The sequence below is a fragment of the Dipodomys ordii genome, unplaced genomic scaffold (assembly GCF_000151885.1).
Source record: "Dipodomys ordii isolate 6190 unplaced genomic scaffold, Dord_2.0 Scaffold13, whole genome shotgun sequence".
NCBI lineage: Eukaryota > Metazoa > Chordata > Mammalia > Rodentia > Heteromyidae > Dipodomys > Dipodomys ordii.
Window position 1 is genome coordinate 23,859,934 of NW_012267229.1, and position 21,252 is coordinate 23,881,185.

Sequence of the window (21,252 nt, forward strand, 5' to 3'; positions counted from 1 at the left end):
CCCCCGCGCCCGTCCCGGAGGCGCCGCCCGGGGGTCCTAGCGCCGCGGGCTCGGCCATCGTCCCGCGCCCCGGGCCCGGGAACCAGGCTGGCCACGCCCAGATCACCTGATCACTTGATCCACACCCCGAGGACCTTGACCGGGCCACGATCGCCCCCGCCACTCACGTCCACAGAAGCAAAGATAAAAGACGGGGTGGAGGGAATGGAAGCCGTCACGTGACGCGACACCCACGTGACCCCGGGCACACATGACTTCCAGTCTCCCGGCGCCTCCCGGACAGCAAGGACGCAGGGGAGCCGAGGTGAAGCCTCCGGGGCTGGAGGGGTCCCCGGGGCTGGACGGGATCCCCGGTGCCGGGGGCGGCGGGCGGCGGCGCGGGAGGGCCGGGGAGCGGGTCACCAGCCGCTTTCCTCTGCAGATGGTCCGAGCCGCGCTGCCGCCGCCGAGCCTGCTGCTGCCGCTGCTGCTGCTGCTGCCGTGCTGGGCGCCCCGAGGCCAGGCAGCCCCCGACCAGGACGAGATCGAGTGCCTCCCGGGGCTGGCCAAGCAGCCGTCCTTCCGCCAGTACTCCGGCTACCTCAAAGCCTCGGGCTCCAAGCACTTCCACTACTGGTCTGCGGCCCTGGCTCCCGGGGCGGGCGGCGGGCGGCGGGCGGCGGGCGGCGGGCGGGCGCTGGTACTCGGCGGAGCGCGGCGCCGGGCGGAGGGGTTCTGAACGGCGGCGAGCGCCGGGGGGACCCCTCTGCCGGACGCACTAACTCCGCCCTGACCCTCCCCAGGTTTGTGGAGTCCCAGAAAGATCCGAAGAGCAGCCCTGTGGTCCTTTGGCTCAACGGGGGGCCCGGCTGCAGCTCCCTGGACGGGCTTCTCACCGAACACGGCCCTTTCCTGGTGAGTGGATGCCGCTCCCCCCCCCCCCACTCCCGCCCACAGCCCCGGAGGGAAGGAAGGGACAGCTTTCCAGGGAAGAAGCTGGGGAAGGGGAAGACAGACGTTTTCCTTCTTCCTGAGCCTTAGAGAGAGAGAGAGTCTGTCTGTCTGTCTCACACACGCACGCGCCGGTCCTGTGCTTGAACGCAGGGTTAGGGCTCTGTCCTTGAGCACTTTTTTTTTTTAATGCCGGTCCTGGGGCTTGAACTCAGGGCCTGGGCACTGTCCCTGAGCCTTTTTGTGCTCAAGACTAGCACTGTACCACTTGAGCCACAGCTCCACTTCCAGCTTTTTGGTGTTTGATCAGAGATAGGGAGTCTCATGACTTTTCTGCCCAGGCTGGCTTTGAACTGTGATCCTCAGTTCTCAGCCTCCTGAGTAGCTAGGACTATGTAGGACTGTGGGCGTGAGCCACCAATGCCTGGAAAGCCTTAGTATTGTTTTCATCTCTCCCTCTCAGGGTTTTGCCCGTGTAAGGGGCCTGGCATAACCCTTCCCTTCATTTGTTTGGCCCTTGGGACTCACTCAGCTGTGTCTTTCTTCCTCAGATCCAGCCAGATGGTGTCACTCTCCAGTACAACCCCTATGCTTGGAACCTGGTATGTGGGCCTATGAGGGTGTCTGAGTACTTGAATGGAATGGGGAGCCCTCTTCAATGCATTTCTTCTTCCCCCACTAGATTGCCAATGTGTTATACATTGAATCCCCCGCTGGTGTGGGCTTCTCCTACTCTGATGACAAGGTTTTTTCCACCAATGACACTGAGGTAAGTCTAAAGCCTGTCCAAGCTTCTTGGTTCTCCAAGGTAGCAGGGATGAGGGGACAGGCAACATGGTCTTGGAGTCTACTGTTGGCCCCATTCCAAGCTATATGATATGGTCATAGCCAAGTCACTTCCTCTTGCACAAACTAGGTGTGTTGTTCTCATTTTCTGTGAGGACCTGAGGTCAAATACCAGACCTGATTCGCTCCTTTTGCTATCCCCAGGTAGCCCAGAGCAATTTTGAGGCCCTCAAAGACTTCTTCCGCCTGTTTCCGGAGTACAAGGACAATAAACTTTTCTTGACTGGCGAGAGTTATGCTGGCATCTACATTCCCACACTGGCCGTGCTGGTCTCGCAGGACGCCAGCATGAACCTTCAGGTACAGAAGGGAAGGGAGGCACCTTGCGGTATAGATTTGTACTTAGCAAGGTCACCTGATCAGCATACACATCAGCCTAGTCTTCTTCATGGCTGCCCGGTCTCTGTTTGCACACCTCCTACCACAGGAGGCTCACCTGTCAAGCTACCAGCTTGGTTTTTCAGATGGAGTAGCCACATCCACCCCCACAAACCACCCTGCCTTTCAGCTACCAGATTGCAGAGGATCTAGATGTAGGTCAAGGGTGGTTCCTACTTATCCCACTCTCCGGGTGAACTGATGGCCTGGGTGTTTCACAGGGGCTGGCTGTGGGCAACGGACTCTCCTCCTATGAGCAGAATGACAACTCGCTCGTTTATTTTGCCTACTACCATGGCCTTCTGGGGAACAGGTATGGGGGAGGGGCTGTTGGGCAATCTCTAGGGTGGGTCAGGTCAAACGATCATACATTCATCCTCCAGGCACACGCTATTCCAGATCCTGTCCTGGTTTCTTAGCAGGTAGGGCCTAAGGTTGCCTGGAGTTTGGTGTTAAATCAGGATTTAAAGAGACTAAGAGGGCCAGGAATGTAGGTCAGGTGGTAGAATGCTGAATAAAAATGAGATCAAGGAGCCACGTGTCAGTGGCTTAAACCTGTAATCCTATCTACTTAGGAGGCTGAGATCTGAGGATCACAGTTCAAAGCCAGCCTGGGCAGGAAAGTCTGTGAGACTCTTATCTCCAATAAAAACCACTAAAAAACAGGAAGTGGCATTTTAGCTCAAGCGGTAGAGAGCTTGCCTTGAGCTGAAGAGCTGAGGGACAGCTCCCAGGCCCAGAGTTCAAGCCCCACAACCGACAAATAAATAGTAAAACATTTGGTGAACTACACACCCTGTGATAGCTTTCCTAGACCCCTGGGGTGAGGCCCTGGCTGGGGCGGGAGGAAGGGGGACACTTGCTACACTGCTCACATGGGCTTAAGTGCCTGCTCTGACTTCTCGCAGGCTCTGGTCTTCGCTGCAGACCCACTGCTGCTCTCAGAACAACTGTAACTTCTACGACAACAAAGACCCAGAATGTGTAACTAGTGTAAGTGTCTGCCCCCGCTCTGTCAGCCCTGGACTGGAATCTGAAGACACCCTCCTAGAGGAGTCCTTTTCCTCCCTCATCACCATTATCCTTCGAGCCGGTAACAACACAGCAATGCAGTGTTCTCCGGAAACACCCTAGGAGGAAACGGAGGCCAAGAATGTTTCAAAGTCACAGTGATAGGAAGCAATAATGCTAGGATTGGGCTCAGGTCTGGAAGATTCTTTCCACTGAGCCTGAGTGTCCTTCCCTGTGAAAGAATGGGAGAAAGGTGTCCCAAGGAGGCTGAGGTGTGAGAGCACTGAGCCTTGCAGGGACTCCTGCTTCAGTGGGTGAGGTGTAGACCAGGGATCTGTGTGTGGGGGTGAGGTGTGGACCAGGGATCTGTGTGTAAAGCACGCTGGCGTGTCGTCACAGCTGCAGGAAGTGTCTCGCATCGTGAGCAGCTCTGGCCTCAACATCTACAATCTCTACGCCCCGTGCGCTGGGGGGGTGCCCAGCTCTTTTAGGTAAGTCCTGCAGTGTATCCCTTGGCTCCAACCCCAGCTGGGTGGGGACCCAGCTCCCAGCCCCTCATTTCACTTGTAGGTATGAGGACGGCACACTGGTGGTCCAGGATTTGGGCAACCTCTTCACTCGCATGCCATTCAAGCGCCTGTGGCATCAGGTGTGTGCCATGGCCTGGGCTTCCTCTTCCTTGGAGTGGGGGTGAGGGCAGGTAGACAAGCCGGACCCCTGACCCTGTGTCTGTCTGTGTCTACAGGCATTGCTGCAGCGGTCAGGGGCCCGGGCACGCATGGATCCCCCCTGCACCAACACCACAGCCGCCTCCACCTACCTCAACAACCCCTATGTGCGCAAGGCCCTGCACATCCCCGAGCAACTGCCTCGCTGGGACATGTGCAAGTGAGCTTCAGTGGCCGCTGCTGCTCAGGGTGTGGCAGGCCCCTGGGGCCCAGGGCATCCCCGGCATCCCCAGGGGGTTCTTAAGGTGGGGGAGGGGCAGTATAGATACCAGAATATGAAAATTAACTGTAAGGTAGGACCTCTCTTTCTCTCTCTCTCTCTCTGGTTCTGGGGCTTGAACTCAGGTCCTAGGCACTGCCCCTTGGCTTTTTTGCTCAAGACTGGCCCTCTACCACTTGAGCCACAGCTCTACTTGCAACTTTTTGTTACTTAATTACAGATGAGTCTCACAGACTTCCCTGCCCAGGTTGGCTTTAAACCAGGATCCCCAGATCTCAGCCTCCTGAGTTGCTAGGATTATAGGTGTGAGCCACTGACAACTGACAGAATCTTTCTTGTTGTTGTTGGGAGGGCTATAGCCAAAAAATGTTACAAGTTTCTAAATGAGGATCTGGGAATGCCAGAGATCCAGTTAAGTCCTAGAAAGGCAACATGGCTAAAGGGGGGAGATTTAAACTGTGGTCAGCCTCTGGGGCTAGGAGAGAAGGTCTGAGCTGTTGACTCTTTTTTTCCCTCCTCCTTTTGGGTCTGTGCACATGTTCCTGGCAGCTTGCTGGTGAATTTACAGTACCGCCGACTCTACCAAAGCATGAACTCCCAGTACCTGAAGCTGCTCAGCTCACAGGTGTGTGGGAACCGGGTCCATCAGCGTCTAGAGAGCCTTAGTAGCACAGAGGGGCTGGGGAAGAGGGGAATGACCCCCTTTAGAGCCTCCTCCCCTCCCCCAGCCTTCCCCCTTCCGGAATCAGGGATGCTGAAACTCCTAGAGGTCAAATTCTTTGCCCAAGATCTGTGGTTGGCAGGATTGAGATTAGAATGTGGATTTGTCTCTAGTCCATGCCACTTGGCTGTAGGAGGCCCAGGAATCCGTGTCAGCTAAGGAGCTTTTACAATGAGAAGAGCTAGTAGGTTGTGTCATAAATAGGTGAATGGACATCTAGGGTGGGAAAAGGCATTGTCCTAGTCATGAAGGACCAAGAACAAGTCCTTTTACTAGGCATTGGGCTTCAGCTGCAGTTTTCCTGTCTGTGCTAGCCTATGTTAGCACTCAAGGGGGCTGAGGCAGGAGGATTGAGAGTTCCAGGGCAGCTTGGCCTTACAGAGCCAGACTCTCTCAAAAACATTTTAAAAAGGAGGGGGGAGCCTGGGGAATGTGGCTTAGTGGTAGAGTGCTTGCCTAGCATTCATGAAGCCCTGGGTTCGATTCCTCAGTTCCACATCAACAGAAAAAGCTGCAACTGGTGCTGTGAGTTTAGTAGAGCACTAGCCTTGAGCAAAAGGAGCTCAGGGACAGTGCACAGGCGCTGAGTTCAAGCCCTAGGACTGACAAAACAAAACGTTAAAAAAGAAAAAGTAAAAGAACAAAACTGGGGATGATGGGGAAAAGTTTTAGTGTTCACTGGATAGATAATAAGCAGTTGGAAAATGGGAGAATTTCCTGGCTCATGCTATTTAGCTGGGGCCCCTTAGATTCTCTGAAAGATAGGGCTTGAAAACGGGGGCCAGGTCATCTCAGACATGTCATTTTCCTGCTTACCCTGCTCCAGAAATACCAAATCCTCTTATACAATGGAGATGTGGACATGGCCTGCAACTTCTTAGGGGATGAGTGGTTTGTGGATTCCCTTAACCAGAAGGTAAGACGGGACGGCGTGCCCTGGGGCAGGTGCACCTGGGAGTGATTCTGGTTGGGAGGACAAACCTGGGCAGTAGTTCTGGTCCCTGAGGGGAGGTCCTGTGGGCGGCTGTGAGCGAGGATGATCATGCTGTTAGCTGATGTCTTTCCTGGTGGGGTAGATGGAGGTGCAGCGCCGTCCCTGGCTAGTGGACTATGGGGAGAGTGGGGAGCAGATTGCCGGCTTCGTGAAGGAATTCTCTCACATTACCTTTCTCACCCTCAAGGTAGGGGAGGGTGAGGGATAAGTGGGTGGGAAGGGAAGGGGGGGGAATCCACCCACCCTTACCATCTAAGTTCTTTTTATTCTAGGTTAAGGGCAAGTTTCCTGGGGAAGGGGGGAAGAATAAAGGGTCCGATGGTACAGGATCATAGAGGAAGAGACTGGTGTGGGTTGGCATCTCATAAGCTTTGCTCCCCAGGGTGCTGGACACATGGTCCCCACTGACAAGCCCCGGGCTGCCTTCACCATGTTCTCCCGATTCCTGAACAAGGAGCCGTACTGATAACCAAGGGACCAGTGGAAGCCCCCGCAATGCCTGATCCAGCCCCTCCCACCTCTCCTACTAGGATGGCAATCCTCCTTATGCAAAATGCCCCTGTGGGCCAGAGTGCTCTTCCAGAACTGCTCCCACTTCATTCAGATAGCCGCCTGGGGGCAAGTTAGCACTTTATTCCCAGGCACTGCCGCCCAGGAGGCCTGGCTCCTGCCCTGCTTACAGAATGCCCTTCTGGATACATTGACCCCCATCCCAGGACCCCATAAGAGCTGTCAAGAGAGCGGGGGGGGGGAGTGGACGGACTCTAGACTGACTGATTATGGAATTAAATTGGGTACAGCTTCAAGCCTCATCTTCTCTGTGGCACTAGGGGTTGGAGTGGGCACTATAGGCTCTAGGTGGGGAGATGGAGGGGTTGGGAGGAGTGGCTCCTCTAATGCCAGCTGCCAGAGTGGGGATCAAGAGCTCAGGCAGCTGCTGCGGAGGGCGGAGGGGCGCTGGAGGCGCCAGGGTCCTGGGTGTTAGCAGGCCGGTTCTTGTTGATCACTTCCCGCAGTCCTTTGGCAAAGTGGAGGTCAGCCCCAATGGTGAGGAAGCCCTGAGTAAGGGGACAGACAGTCTCACTCACTCATTCCGTATTGAGACAGACAGAGCCCTTGGCCTTGGGCGGTCAGCTAGTGCAGGAGACAAAGCAGAAAGGCAGTTCCCATAGCTCCATAGCAAGGATGTTAGGTGGAGGCTGCAGAAGCCACCTGTGCGTCACGTGGCACTCAGGAGGCAGACCCGGCAGTTAAGACATGACAGCTTAGTTGGGGAGGGATGGAGAAGTGTTCCTAGGAGAAGGCACCCCTGGGAAAAGGCTGAAGGAGTCTGGTGTAAGATTAAAGTATGGGAAGCATAGTTCAAGGGGTAGAGTGCTTGATGCTAATGTAAAGCCCAGGGTTCAGCCTTCAGTACCACCAAAAAGAAGAAAAAAAGAAGCTGGAGGGGGCATTGGTGAGTAGGTCAGAGATGGGGGCCTCAGAAGGTTCTTGGGAACAAGACCTGTGATCCTAGCTATTCAGGTGGCTGACATATGAGCATCAGGATTCAAAGCCAGTCCCAGCCGAAGAGTACCTTCAAGTAACCAACAATAAACCTAGCAGTGGAGCTGTGGCTCAAGAGGTAGAGTACCAGCCGATGCACTCCGTGTGTGTATCACACCCATGAGAACCCTCTAGAGAGCTATTGGGAGAGAAACCCCCTGCCTCCCCCCCCCACACACACACACTTCCAGCCTTGATTCCACTCACTGCGTGATTTGTCACCACCTCCCGTACGAAATCGATGCCATCTGGTAGAGGAATCTGCACCCCACGCCAGATCCGCTCTGCGGGTGGGAGGGGCTGGCTCAGTCTGGCGCCCCATGATCACCCTCTGTCTCCCTCCCTGCTCACACAGCCCTACCATTGATCATGGGCATCACCCCGATCTGCAGCAGGGTCTTCAGAGGGGCCTGCAGTGGGATCAGCTGCAAGGGAAGAGAGGGGCACACAGGGCAGCGCATGGGCGAGGCTGGCCTACATGAGGCTTGCCACCCACACAGACTGGCTCAGCCCCAATCCCACCATGCTCAACTTACAGCCAGTGACTCCAGCGCAGACTGGTTCGAGTAGATTTGGAACCTGTGGAAGAGAAACAGCTTATGGCTGGAGGCCCTACCCAGACCTACCCACCAGAGGTCCCAGGTTTCTGTACCATAGCACCTGCCTGTGTACCTCCTATGATATGCACATCCTTGAGCCAGTCAGTCCCCCCTCAGGTGTCCTGATCAAATCATCTTTTTGTTTTTTGATTCAGTACTTTTCTATATGCCAAGCTGCCAGCTGCCAGCTCTGAAGGTGTGTATTTAACACAGTTCACAATACTGTCAGATTCTAAGGTCCGTCGTAAAGTTAAATATTGACTCAGGCTCATTCCATGTCTTAGCTATTGTGTAAAAGCAATAAACATGGACATGCAAGTTAAAAAGAAAAAAGTTGTTGGGCACTGGTGGCTCATGTTTGTGATTCTAGCTTCTCTGGAGGCTGAGATGTGAGGATCATGGTTCAAAGCCAGCCTGAGCAGGAAAGTCCATGAAGTTCTTCAATTAACAACCAGAAAACCGGAAGTGGTACTGTGGCTCAAGTGGTAGAGTGCTATCCTTGAGCTGAAGAGCTGAGGGACAGCGCCCAGGCCCAGAATTAAAGCCCTACAACAGCCAAAAACTAAAAAAAAAAAAAAAAAAAAGCTAAAAGGGCTGGGAAGGTGGCTCTGTGGTAGAGTGCTTGCCTTGTATGCATGAGGCCCTGGGTTTGATTCCTCAGCACCACATAAACAGAAAGCCAGAAGTGGTACTGTGACTCAAATGGTAGAGTAGAATGTCAGCTTTGGGCAAACAAGCTAAATGAGAGCATGATGCACTGAGTTTGTTTATGTTTGGCGGGGGGGTGTTTGAACTCAGGACCTGGGCACAGTCCTGAGCTTTTTTTTTTTTTTTTTTTTTAACCAAGGCGAGCACTTTACCACTCTGAGCCACAGTGTCACTTCCCATTTTCTGGTGGTTTATTGGAGATAAGAGTCTCACAGACTTTCCTACCTAGGCTGGCTTTAAACCATGATCCTCAGATCTTAGTCTCCAGAGTAGCTAGGATTACAGGCATGAGTCACATGCCCTGTGGAACATACTTTAAAGAAAAGAAATATGAGGTCCAGAGAAGTGAAGCAATTTGCCTAAGGTCAACACAACTTTGTGTGTGTGTGTGCATGTGCGTGTGTGTGTGTGCCAGTCCTAGCTTCTTAGGGCCTGAGCACTGTCCTTTAGCTTTTTTGCTCAAGGCTAGTACTCTACCACTTGAGCCACAGCTGCACTTCTGGCTTTTTGGTTAACTGGAGTTAAAATTCTCACAGATTTTCCTGTCCAAGCTGGCTTTGAACCTTGACTCTCAGATGTCGGTCTCCTGAGTAGCTAGGTTTATAGGTGTGAGCCACCAGCACCAGGCAACACAGCTATTTTTAGTATCAGGACCTCCTACCTGCTGTTTCCATTAGCCCCCAAGAACATCATTGACAATTGATTTCTGGGGAATGTTCTGTATCTGCCCTGCTCACCAGCCATACATGGTAAGGAAATGTGAATTCATGAAACTGAGGAACTATTAAGGGTTCACCTCTCCTCCCCACTCCCCTGCCCAGGACAGCACAGCCCTAGAAAGGAGATCTATTTGTATCTGTGGAGGGGGATGGGGGTTGGGGGAGGGTGAGCCTTACAAATATAACTTGCTGATTTAAGGTTACAAAGCCATTGTGCTCGTCTATGACTTGCTTCGCCTGCCTCTAGCAGCAGGGGAGAATCCAGAGTTGCTGCTATGTTTTTTGAACATACTGGGGATTGACCTCGAACTATACCACTGGAGCCACATCCCAGTCTAGGAGTTATTTTAAGAAAACACTTTTTTGATGGCTCAAGTTTCTAATCCTAGCTACTCAGTAGAGGCCAAGGAAGGGTCAAGGCTGAAGGCCAACTTCTACCAAAAAAAAAAAATCACAAGATCCCATCTCCACCAATAAAAGCTGACAGGGCGGGGTTTGCCTAACCTAGCTATAGGGGAAGCATAAATAGCAAGACCAATAGCTGAGTATGGAAATAAACATAAGGAAAATATTTGCCAGGCACTCGTGGCTCACACCTGTAATCCTAACTCCTCAGGGGGCAAAGGATCAAAGGTAGAAGCCAGCCGGGGCAGGGAACTATGAGGCTTGAATTACCAAGAATTAATCACCAAAAGTGGGGCTATGGCTCAAGTGGTAGAGTACCAGCTAAGGAGCAGTGCCTAGGCCCTATACTGGAACACATGCACGCATGCACACGTGCGTGTGCGCGCGCACGTGTGCACACACACACACCACAAATCCCTAAAACAAAGCTAGGCGCCAATAACTCATACCTGCATTCCTAGCTACTCAGGAAACTGAGGATTGTGGTTCAAAGCCAGCCAGGAAAGTTCATAAGATTCTCCAATTAATTATCCAAAAAACCAGAAGTGACTTAAATGGTAGAGCCAGACTTGAGCACAAAAGCTCTGGGACAATGCCCAGGCCCTGAGTTCAAGCCCCAGGTCTAACACGCACATGCAAAATATCTAAACTAAAGAGGTTCTGGGGCATGGCTCAAATGATAGAAGATCTATGAGATCCTGAGTTCAAATCCTAATACTTCCTTTTCTTTCTTTTTTTTTGGTCCGGTCGTGGGGCCTGAACTCTGGGCCTGGGCGCTGTCCCTCAGCTCTTCAGCTCAAGGCTAGTGCCCTACCACTTGAGCCATAGCGCCACTTCCGGCTTTTTTCTTTTTGCTTATGTGGTGCTGGGGAATCGAACCCAGGGCCTCAGGCATACAAGGCAAGCACTCTACCACTGAGCCACCTTCCCAGCCCTAAATCCTAATACTTCCTAATGAAACAAAAAACACTTTTCTTTTTTTCGTCAGTTGCTTGGCTTGACCTCTGGGCCTGAGTGCTGTCCCTGAGCTCTTTGGCTCAAGACGAACACTCTACCACTTGAGCCACAGAGCCAATTCTGGTTTTCTGGTGGTTAATTAGAAATGTCTCATGGACTTTCCTGCCCAAGCTGGCTTTGAACCACGATCCTCAGATCTCAGCCTCTTGAGTAGCTAGGATGACAGGAGTGAGCCACCAGTGCCCAGCTCAAAATACGTTTTTATGTATTAATAAAGACAGATTCTAGCTCACCAGGACTTGCAGGTCTGACTCAATGTTAACTCCACTGTTCCATTGGATAGGTGTGCTCATTATCCTAAACACTTTAAGGCAAAGGGAAGTTAAGGGCCTGACCAGAAGTCCAACCCATCTGCGTACTTTCGCAAGTCCAGCTTCGTGCGCAGCGCCTTGCTCCGGAGTGCCATCTTGGCGCTGAGTCGAGCTTCCTGCAAGGAAGGGAAGAGGGGAACATCAAGGTCCACAACCACTTCTCAGTGATTCCCCTTTAATGCCCTCACTCCAGGACCGCACCATGATCATGGTGGACAGCGGGACTTCAGGCAGGTTGGGTGGAACCAAGGCGATGGTGACACTGGCAGTGACAGAGACCGTGGTGCCCGAGGGCTTGATGGTACAGCGTGGGGGGACCACGGCGCGCAGCTCCAACTTCAGCGGGGAGTCAATCACTGCAGGGCTCTGGGGACGGAGCAAAGAGGGCTAGTCACAGCTCTAATCTCTTCCCTAGTGGGCAGTGGAAGACTACAGGTTATAAGTATCAAGACTTGTATAGCTTCGTATACCTCAAAAAACAACAACAACAACAGAAATGGTTCAAATGGTAGAGCCAGACTTGAGCACAAAAGCTCTGGGATAGTGCCCAAGTCCTGAGTTCAAGCCCCAGGACTAGCACACCCATACAAAATTCCTAAACCAAAGAGGTTTGGGGCATGGCTCAAGTGATAGAATATCTATGAGATCCTGAGTTCAAATCCTAATACTGGGCTGGGAAGGTGACTCAGTGGTAGAGTGCTTGCCTTGCATGCATGAGGCCTGGGTTCAATTCCTCAGCACCACATAGGCAGAAAGAAAAAAGCTGAAAGTAGCACTGTGGCTCAAGTGGTAGAGCACTAGCCTTGAGCTGAAGAGCTGAGGGACATCCCCATCCACTGCCCATAGACAACTTTGTCATTTTTTTTGTTGGTTTTTTTGCCAGTCCCAGGGCTTGAACTCAGGGCTTGTACACTGTCTCTGAGCTTCTTTTGCTCAAGGCTAGCACTCTGCCACTTGAGCCACAATGCCACTTCTTGCTTTTTCTGTTTATGTGGTACTGAGGAATCAAACCCAGGGCTTCATGCATGCTAAGCAAGCACTCTCCCACTAGGCCATGTTTCCAGCCCCCTTTGTCATGTTAATATCCCAGCTACTTGCCACCTCCTCTCTTAGCTGTGAGGGCATTTCTTCTAAGAGCCAGGTAGAATCCTATTAAATTTAAATGCTAACTCAGCATCAAACAGGATTCTGAATGCTGACTATGTATTAGCTCATTGAAGTCTCACAACAATCATCTGAGCCATCTATTTTTATTACTATTATCATTATTACTATTACTATTGTGATTTTATTTTATTATTATCCTCTTCCTTTATTTATATTTTTTGTCTGTCAGGGGGCTTGAACTCAGGCGTGAGGTTTTTTTTTTCCAGTCATGAGGCCTGAACTCTGGGCCTGGGCACTGTCCATCAGCTCTTCAGCTCAAGGCTAGCACTCTACCACTTGAGCCTCAGCCCCACTTCCGGCTTTTTCTGCTTATGTGGTGCTGAGGAATCGAACCCAGGGCCTCATGCATGCAAGTCAAGCACTCTACCACTGAGCCACCTTCCCAGCCAGGTGTGAGCTTTTTCACTCAAGACTAGCACTCTACCACTTTGAGCCACAGCACCATTTCCAATTTTCTGATGGTTAATTGGAGATAAGAGTCTCACAGACTTTCCTGCTGACTTTGAATCACAATCCTCAGATCTCAGTCCCCTGAGCAGCTAGGATTACAAGCATAAGGCACTGGCACCCAGCTATTGTCCTCATTTTGGAGGTAGTAAGTTGTGGCAAAGACAGGCTCTGTAGTCAGTTGCAGGACTGAGAGTTGAACTCAGACACTGTGTCACAGAAATCACACTCTTGACTGCTTGACCACAAACCAGGTGATGATGATGACAGTAATAACAGTAATAATGTTTATTGAGCCCTTACTCCATATCAGGTACTGCGCTAATTATACCTATTAAATCATTTACTCTTCATGACAGCCTTGTGACTTTGTATAGTGGAGGCCAGTGTGACCTAGAGTCACATAAATTCCAATACAGGTTCAGGTCCCAGCTCTATCATTACCAAGGTGAACCAAGAGTGAGTATGTTAATCATAACTCATTTTTCTTTCTTTTTTCCTTTTCTTCCTCCTTCCCTCACCCCCCCCCCAACCCTCAGACTGGGATTTGAACTTAGGTTCTCACAATTGCTTGGCTTGTTTGCTTAACTGGCACTCTATGACTTGAACCATTTCTCCAGCCCAGCTTTTTGTTAGTTATTTTGCCCAACTTTCTTCTATCTGGGCTGACTTCAAACTATGATCCTTGGGATCGCAACCTTTTGGGAAGGTAGGATTGCAGGCACGAGCCATTAATACTATGCTTCAGGTATTTCTTTTACATTTTTTGTGGTGCTAGGACAGAATCCACGCTTGCACATCCTAGGCAAGCATTCCACCACTGACCTATATATCCCCAACCTGCTTTTAGAATTGTTAACTATCACCCCCTGCCCTTCAAACAAGGGGAAATTAAAGAACATGTCATCATCTCATCCCTGCAAGGCTTGTGTTCTCTGGAATCCTCAGAACAGCTCTGTGAAGGAGGCAGGGCAGAAGTGGGAACCCCTCCATCCCCAGGATTGGCAAGGTGAGGGACCAGACCACAGGCAGTGGCCGGGTTTGTGTCTCCTCCGTGGCCCTCACTGGGGCCCTCCACCTGTTTCCTTCCTTCCTAGTTCCCCAACCCTAACCACAGCCCTACCTCTGGCCAGTGCTCACCAGGAGTACAATGCTTCCAAAGTACGAGGCCCTCAGCAGCATGTCCAGGTCATGTGGCACCTGGACAGGAGAACCAGAATCAGGCAGGATCACAGGGAGCCCCCCTACGGCCCCCTTTGGCCCCTGCGCACAGCCAGGCTCTAGCATACCTTGTTCCCCACCAGTGTTAGCTTCAGGGCCCCCGCCCGGAAGTAGCTTTCCATGGCAGAGTCGAAAAAGAACTCAGAGAAGGCCACATACACCATCCGGTCTGTCTCCTGAAGCTGGGGCTCCACCGCCTGGTTGGGGCTGCTCCAGTTCCCTTCAGCGAGGGGGAAGAATGACCCCTGCGATTGAGGGATCAGGGTTAGAGTCAAAGCAGACTGATGGGGGACTCTGGGGAGTCAGACACAGCTTTCCTGGGGGGCACTGAAAGAGGATGGGGTTGTTATAGGGAGTACCCTATCCACCTGGAGAAGAGAGGACCAGGAAAGGTGTCGAGGGCAGGAGAGGGGACATTTGAATAAGCCCTGGAAGCTAGATGGCAGTAATGACAGCTCCTGCTGATATGGGCCAGGCACTTTCAGCCTCTTTACTAGGACAACTCTTCTAGTCTACATAAGGGCCCAGGGAGACACACACGGCCTCCTCACGAAGAAATGGGTATGGAAAAGTGAAGGTCATGATGCTTGTTGGTGGCAGGACTGGATTTGAACTTCAGACATTCCTGATCTAGAGTCCATGCTCTGAAATTCTCTGCTACCTTCTACTGTGGGGAGGGGAGGCAAAGACAGTGGCTATATACTAGTTATGCAGCCTCAGGCAACTAATATTGCCCTTCTGAGCAAATCTTCACAGCCCTGAAATTAGGATAGTTAGCTGTCCGTATCTACAGATTCAACCATTGTGTGTGTGGGGGAAACGGGATGACAATATGGCATCTGTATTAAGTGTGTACAAACATTTTTTTTCTTGTCATTACCTAAGTAGCCCAGCGTAACTACAATTTATGTAGTATTTGCATTGGATTAGGTGTTGTAAGTCATCTGAAAATGATTTAAAACCCATTTATACAATTAATATGCACTAATATAGTAAAGGACTGTATAAGCTACGTGTGTGTGTGTGTGTGTGTGTGTGTCTGTGTGTGTGTGCTGAACCTGGGGCTTGAATTCAGGGAATGGGCACTGTCCTTGAGCCTTTTTACTTAAAGCTAGTGTACTGCTGTTTGAGCCACAGTTCCATTTCCAGCTTTTTGCTGGTTGAGAGAAGAGTCTCATGGATTTTTCCTGCCCAGGCTGGATTCAAACCACAGTCCTCAGATTTTAGCCTCCTGAGTAGCTAAGATTACAGATGGGAGCTACTGGTGCCCAGCTTCTTGTAGAGACATATATATATATACACACACACACATATATATATACATATATATGTATATGTGTATGTATATATACATATATATACACACATATACACTTATACATATATACACACTACACACACACACACACACATATATTTATTTTATTTTTTTTTTGTCAGTTGTGGGTGCTGTCCCTTGGCTCTTCAGCTCAAGGCTAGCACTCTACCACTTGAGCCACAGCACCACTTGAGCTTTTTTTCTGCTTATGTGGTGGTGAGGAATCAAACCCAGGGCCTCATGCATACAAGACAAGCATTCTACCATTGGGCCACCTTCCCAGCCCCTTATATTATCTTAAAAAAAAAAAAAAAAGTAACTCATAGCTGGATAGCTGGGTGTCAGTAGCTCCCACCTGTAATCCTAGCTACTTGGGAGGCTGAGATCTGATCTCAATTTATTTATTTATTTATTGCCAGTCCTGGGACTTGAACTCAGGTCCTGGGCACTGTGCCTGAGCTTCTTTTGCTCAAGGCTAGCACTCTACCATTTGAGCCACAGCACCACTTCTGGCTTCTTCTGTTTATGTGGTACTGAGGAACCAAACCCAGGGCCTCATGCCTGCTAGGCAAGCACTCTACCACTATGCCACTTCCCAACCCAGAACCTCATAAAACTCTTATCTCCAATTAACCACAAGAAACCTGGAAGTGGGGGGCTGGGAAGGTGGCTCAGTGGTAGAGTGCTTGCCTTGCATGCTCGAGGCCCTGGGTTCGATTCCTCAGCACCACATAAGAAAAAAGCCGGAAGTGGTGCTGTGGCTCAAGTGGTAGAGCGCTCGCCTTGAGCTGAAGAGCTGAGGGACAGCGCCCAGGCCCAGAGTTCAGGCCCCACGACCGGACCCAAAAAAAAAAAAAAAGAAAGAAACCTGGAAGTGGCTCTGTGTTTCACAGAAGTAAAGGGATAGCCTTGAGCAAAGGAGTTCAAAGATAGCACCTAGGCCCTGAGTTCAAGCCCCATGACTACCACTGCCCCCCACCAAAAAAAAGGAAGGTAGAGCCCGACACTATGAACAAGGAGGTTTAACCTCAGTTTGTGGCAATAGGGAACCACAGCATTCCTAATAGTAAGAGCTGCCCTAAAGAGAAAAAAAAAAAATCACATAGAGGAAGAGTGAGTCTGGCTAGGAGGTCAGAGATTATGCACACACCAAACCCAGCAGCTCACCCGGAATTCCATGTCTAGGTTGCTGGTGGAAACCACAGGATCCTTCAGGAGGAAGTAGTCAATGCCAACGAGCTCATCCACAGAACTGCGCACTGCGGGAGGGGCTTCGGTCACTCAAAGCTGTGTGATGTTAGTCAAGCTGCTTAACCTCTCTGGGTCTCTCATTCATAAAATGTAGATACTCATCTCATGAGGGTTCTCATGAGGATCAATAGTTGTATGTCAAAAACACTCAGTGCCTTTTATGTAGCAAGTGTTCAACAAAGAAGCTATCGTCATCATTTTTTTTGGGGGGGGGGGTCTGGTCATGGGGCCTGAACTCTGGGCCTGGGCGCTGTCCCTCAGCTCTTCAGCTCAAGGCTAGTGCTCTACCACTTGAGCCACAGCGCCACTTCCGACTTTTTTCTTTTTGCTTATGTGGTGCTGAGGAATCGAACCCAGGGCCTCATGCATGCAAGGCAAGCACTCTACCACCTTCCCAGCCCTCATCATCATTATTTTTAATTACTATTACTTCTACAGAGTATCATCAAATCATTAAACAAGATGGCAAAGGAATTATTTCCTTTCTTGGTCTTTCCTTGCTGTTTATTCCCTTCCAATGCCTTGTGTGCTCGATGTCTTTGAAAGGATAAGATCTCTGCCCACAAGTGGCAGAGATGATAGCTTAGGAAAAATGTGTCCAATTATCAGCAGGCATATATTGGGATCCTGACTGCCACCAGGGCAAAGCATTGAGAACCAAGCAAGGAAATCAGAGAAAAGTAAGCACTTACCTAAGGTCACACAGCAACACATTTGAGTCCAGGACCATCCCACAGCTGGCTTGGGAAGGGCCTGACTCGGAGATGCTATGAGACAGCTGCAAATCCTGCCTCTCCTCCTACCCCACCCCCAACTCCAGCCTGGCCCAGCCAGCATCAACGCACCAGGCACCGTGTCCAAGAGGGAGTTGAGTAGAACCATTCCTGAATGGTAGAGCACCGGGCAGATCTGGGAGGTAAGGCTAGAATCAGGGCCTTCTCAACAGGAGAGCCCCCCACCACACACACACACACACTGTTCCCTCCTTACCCTCCCTTCCCTCATGCATCCCATACCTGCTGGTTGAGGAGGAAGCGCATCCCAGAAGTGATGAACGTGGAGAGAAATTCATACACTTTCCTGGGCAGAGAGGAAAGGCTGGGTGAGCCCAGCCCATTGCCCACCCCACCCTGTCCCCACTCCAAGCCAGGTCCAGGAGCAATGACAGTGACCAGAGAAACTATGGTACCAGGGACTCCCCAGCTCCATCCTAAATTCCCAGCTCTTCCCTTCTCTAGCCCCAAACCGGATGCTGAAGACTGCCATACCTTCTTCCACCAAATGAATCCACACTTACTTTCTCACAGGTATTGTGATTGATGTCTCCCACCTTCAGTTCGTACCGTGTGTGTGTGTGTGTGTGTGTGTGTGTGTATGTGTGTGCACGCGCGTGCGTGCGCGTGCACCTGCCAGTTCTGGAGTTAGAATTCAGAGCCTGGGTGCTGTCGCTGAGCTTTCATGCTCCAGTCTAGCACTCACCAGTTGAGCCACAGCTCCATGTCCAGATTTTTGGTGGTTAATTGGAGATAAGGCTCATGGGCTGTCTTGCCTGGGCTGGCTTCAAACCATGATCCTCAGAGCTCAACCTCCGGAGTAGCTGGGATTACAGGTGTGCGCCACCAGTGCCCAGCTTCAATCCATAACCTTACTGATGCCCACTCCTCCACTGGTGCCTGTGTCCTGTGTTCTCCTGGTGGGGCTCAGATGCTTCCTCTTCCAGGTGGTCTTCCTAGTGCATGGCCAACTATGCACACTGATCCTTAGCTATTCTACTCTATTCTATCCTATAATATGGATAGACATTTATCATATACAGGTATTATTGTGAATGTTTTACAAATACAATCCTCATAATGAGGTTTATTTATTTATTTAGTCAACTGTGAGGCTTGAACTCAGGGCCTGTGTGCTACCCTGAGCTCTTCAGCTTAAGGTAAGCACTCTACCACTTTGAGCCCCAGCGCTACTTCTGGTTTTCTGGTCCCGTGGACTTTCCTGCCTGGGCTGACTTTAAACTGTGATCCTCAGATCTCAGCCTTCTGAGTAGCTAGGCTTACCGGCGTGAGCCACCAGCACCCAGCTCTAATTTTTTTTTTTAATTTTGTCTTCATTTTCCTCACAATCTTGTATAAAACAGGTTCTATTCCATCCCCTTTTTACCAATGAGGAAATGGACTTGCTTGGGCTACCAAGCCTTGCACTTGGTGTCATACGTGGAAATGGAGATGCGAGGCTCAAAAGGGTGTACTGGGGCTAGGACTTACCTGAAGGTTCCCCCGAAGGCCACATGCATTTTGGAGACGGAGGCCTGGCAGGAGACATTGGACACTTTCATCCGGCCACTGGGGTCCTGGGAGAGCTGCAGTCCTGTGTGGATGAACACACCTTCTGCCGAGGCGTTGATGTAACCCCCATCATATCTGCCAAAGGAGGTTAATGCTCTAGCCCATTCTAGCTGGGAAGTGAGCTGCCACTCACTGCTGCTGTCCTGGCTCCTGTACTTCCTGATACCTTTTTGTTGTTGTTGAGAGGTTTTTGTTTTGTGTGTGTGTGCGCGCTGGTACTGGGGCTTGAACTCAGGGCCTGGGTGCTGTTTATGAGCTTTGGTGCTCAAGGTTAGCACTCTATCCATTGAGCCACAAACTCCTCTTCTGGCTTTTTTTGGTGGTTAACTGAGGGGCTGGGAAGGTGACTCAGTGGTAGAGGACTTGCTTTGCATGCATGAGGCCCTGGGTTCAATTCCTCAGCACCATATAGGCAGAAAAAGCTGGAAGTGGCGCTGTGGCTCAAGTAATAGAGCACTAGCCTTGAGCTGAAGAGCTGAGGGACAGCGCCCAGGCCCAGAGTTCAGGTCCTATGACCAAAAAAATTAATTAATTAATTAATTTTTAAAAAAAAGAGTCTCACTGACTTTCCTGCCATGGCTGGCTTCAAACTGTGATCCTCAGATCTTAGTCTCCTCTGTAGCTAGGATTACAGGCATGAATTACTGGCACCGGGCTTCTTGTTGATTTTTGAGACAGAGTCTCACTATGTAGCTCAAGCTAGCCTAGAACTTGAGATACTTATGTTTCAACCTCTAGAGTGCTGGGATTATAGGCACGTATCACCCATCAGGATTAAGATTATATCTCTTGGGCTGGGAATGCGGCTTAGTGGTAGAGAGTGCTTGCCTAGCATGCATGAAGCATTGGATTCAATTCCTCAGTACCACATACACAGAAAAAGAAGCTTAGAAGTGGTGCTGTGGCTCAAGTGGTAGAATGCTAAGCCTTGAAAAAAGAAGCTCAGGGACAGTGCCCCAGGACTGGAAAAAAAAAAAGGTTTACCTCTTAATAGGCTACCTTTCTGAAGTTTACCGACACCCACCAAACACTCCTACTGATCCTTAAGATGTGAGTATAGTTGACACTAGTTTAAGGATGGAGAAAACGGAACTCAGAAAAACTAGAGACTGCCCCTACTCGGCCTTGTCATCCCACCCTCCTCTCCCCTGCAAGTGCCCCATCCTCACAAAAACCAGTAGAGAAGCTGTCTCCGGAAGCGTAATCCCAAGGAGGCATTGGAGATTTGCAGCACCAGCTCCTGCTCAGGCTGGAAATGTAGTTCAGAGGATGTCAGTTGCAGCTCTGTGACTTTCACCCTGTGGGAAGCCCCTGGATCAGATCCAGGATCAAGAGGAGGGGACCCCACACAACCCCCAGGGAACTCATTCCCTCCCCTTCCAGCTCAAGCTGGGGAAGCTGGGGTGGGTGGAATGGAAACTCTTCCATTGTCCTCCAGTGTCCAACTTAGACGTGGGTGGCTCAGAAACTAAGGTTTCTGCTGGGCACAGGTGGCTCACGCCTGTCATCCTAGCTACTCAGTAGAGGCCAAGGAAGGGTCAAGGCTGAAGGCCAACTTCTACCAAAAAAAAAATCACAAGATCCCATCTCCACCAATAAAAGCTGACAGGGCGGGGTTTGCCTAACCTAGCTATAGGGGAAGCATAAATAGCAAGACCAATAGCTGAGTATGGAAATAAACATAAGGAAAATATTTGCCAGGCACTCGTGGCTCACACCTGTAATCCTAACTCCTCAGGGGGCAAAGGATCAAAGGTAGAAGCCAGCCGGGGCAGGGAACTATGAGGCTTGAATTACCAAGAATTAATCACCAAAAGTGGGGCTATGGCTCAAGTGGTAGAGTACCAGCTAAGGAGCAGTGCCTAGGCCCTATACTGGAACACATGCACGCATGCACACGTGCGTGTGCGCGCGCACGTGTGCACACACACACACCACAAATCCCTAAAACAAAGCTAGGCGCCAATAACTCATACCTGCATTCCTAGCTACTCAGGAAACTGAGGATTGTGGTTCAAAGCCAGCCAGGAAAGTTCATAAGATTCTCCAATTAATTATCCAAAAAACCAGAAGTGACTTAAATGGTAGAGCCAGACTTGAGCACAAAAGCTCTGGGACAATGCCCAGGCCCTGAGTTCAAGCCCCAGGTCTAACACGCACATGCAAAATATCTAAACTAAAGAGGTTCTGGGGCATGGCTCAAATGATAGAAGATCTATGAGATCCTGAGTTCAAATCCTAATACTTCCTTTTCTTTCTTTTTTTTTGGTCCGGTCGTGGGGCCTGAACTCTGGGCCTGGGCGCTGTCCCTCAGCTCTTCAGCTCAAGGCTAGTGCCCTACCACTTGAGCCATAGCGCCACTTCCGGCTTT

At 50.7% G+C, this 21,252-nt stretch overlaps 2 protein-coding genes across 3 annotated transcripts in view; one reads left to right on the forward strand and one right to left on the reverse strand.

Moving 5' to 3' along the window:
• Window positions 1-229: 229 nt before the first annotated feature.
• Ctsa (cathepsin A) lies at window positions 230-6,634 on the forward strand. The gene is made up of 15 exons (XM_013010908.1): window positions 230-304; window positions 422-615; window positions 783-894; window positions 1,482-1,532; window positions 1,613-1,699; window positions 1,921-2,076; window positions 2,376-2,467; window positions 3,063-3,147; window positions 3,565-3,656; window positions 3,736-3,814; window positions 3,911-4,053; window positions 4,663-4,738; window positions 5,661-5,750; window positions 5,911-6,015; window positions 6,211-6,634. The coding sequence occupies exons 1-15, from the start codon at window positions 251-253 to the stop codon at window positions 6,292-6,294; spliced, it is 1,500 nt and encodes a 499-aa protein (XP_012866362.1). The 5' UTR covers window positions 230-250; the 3' UTR covers window positions 6,295-6,634.
• The window catches only part of Pltp (phospholipid transfer protein), a 15,952-nt gene continuing 1,141 nt past the window's right edge, over window positions 6,442-21,252 (reverse strand). For both annotated transcript variants that reach the window (XM_013010909.1, XM_013010910.1), the window contains exons 4-16: window positions 20,051-20,179; window positions 18,801-18,956; window positions 17,553-17,616; window positions 17,382-17,445; window positions 16,453-16,544; window positions 14,036-14,212; window positions 13,887-13,946; window positions 11,334-11,498; window positions 11,181-11,248; window positions 7,910-7,952; window positions 7,735-7,798; window positions 7,581-7,657; window positions 6,442-6,886 (exon numbers count right to left, since the gene is read on the reverse strand). In XM_013010909.1, coding sequence (XP_012866363.1) covers window positions 6,755-6,886; window positions 7,581-7,657; window positions 7,735-7,798; window positions 7,910-7,952; window positions 11,181-11,248; window positions 11,334-11,498; window positions 13,887-13,946; window positions 14,036-14,212; window positions 16,453-16,544; window positions 17,382-17,445; window positions 17,553-17,616; window positions 18,801-18,956; window positions 20,051-20,179 — 1,291 coding nt within the window. In that variant the 3' untranslated portion in view covers window positions 6,442-6,754. The remainder of the gene's footprint in view (window positions 6,887-7,580; window positions 7,658-7,734; window positions 7,799-7,909; window positions 7,953-11,180; window positions 11,249-11,333; window positions 11,499-13,886; window positions 13,947-14,035; window positions 14,213-16,452; window positions 16,545-17,381; window positions 17,446-17,552; window positions 17,617-18,800; window positions 18,957-20,050; window positions 20,180-21,252) is intronic.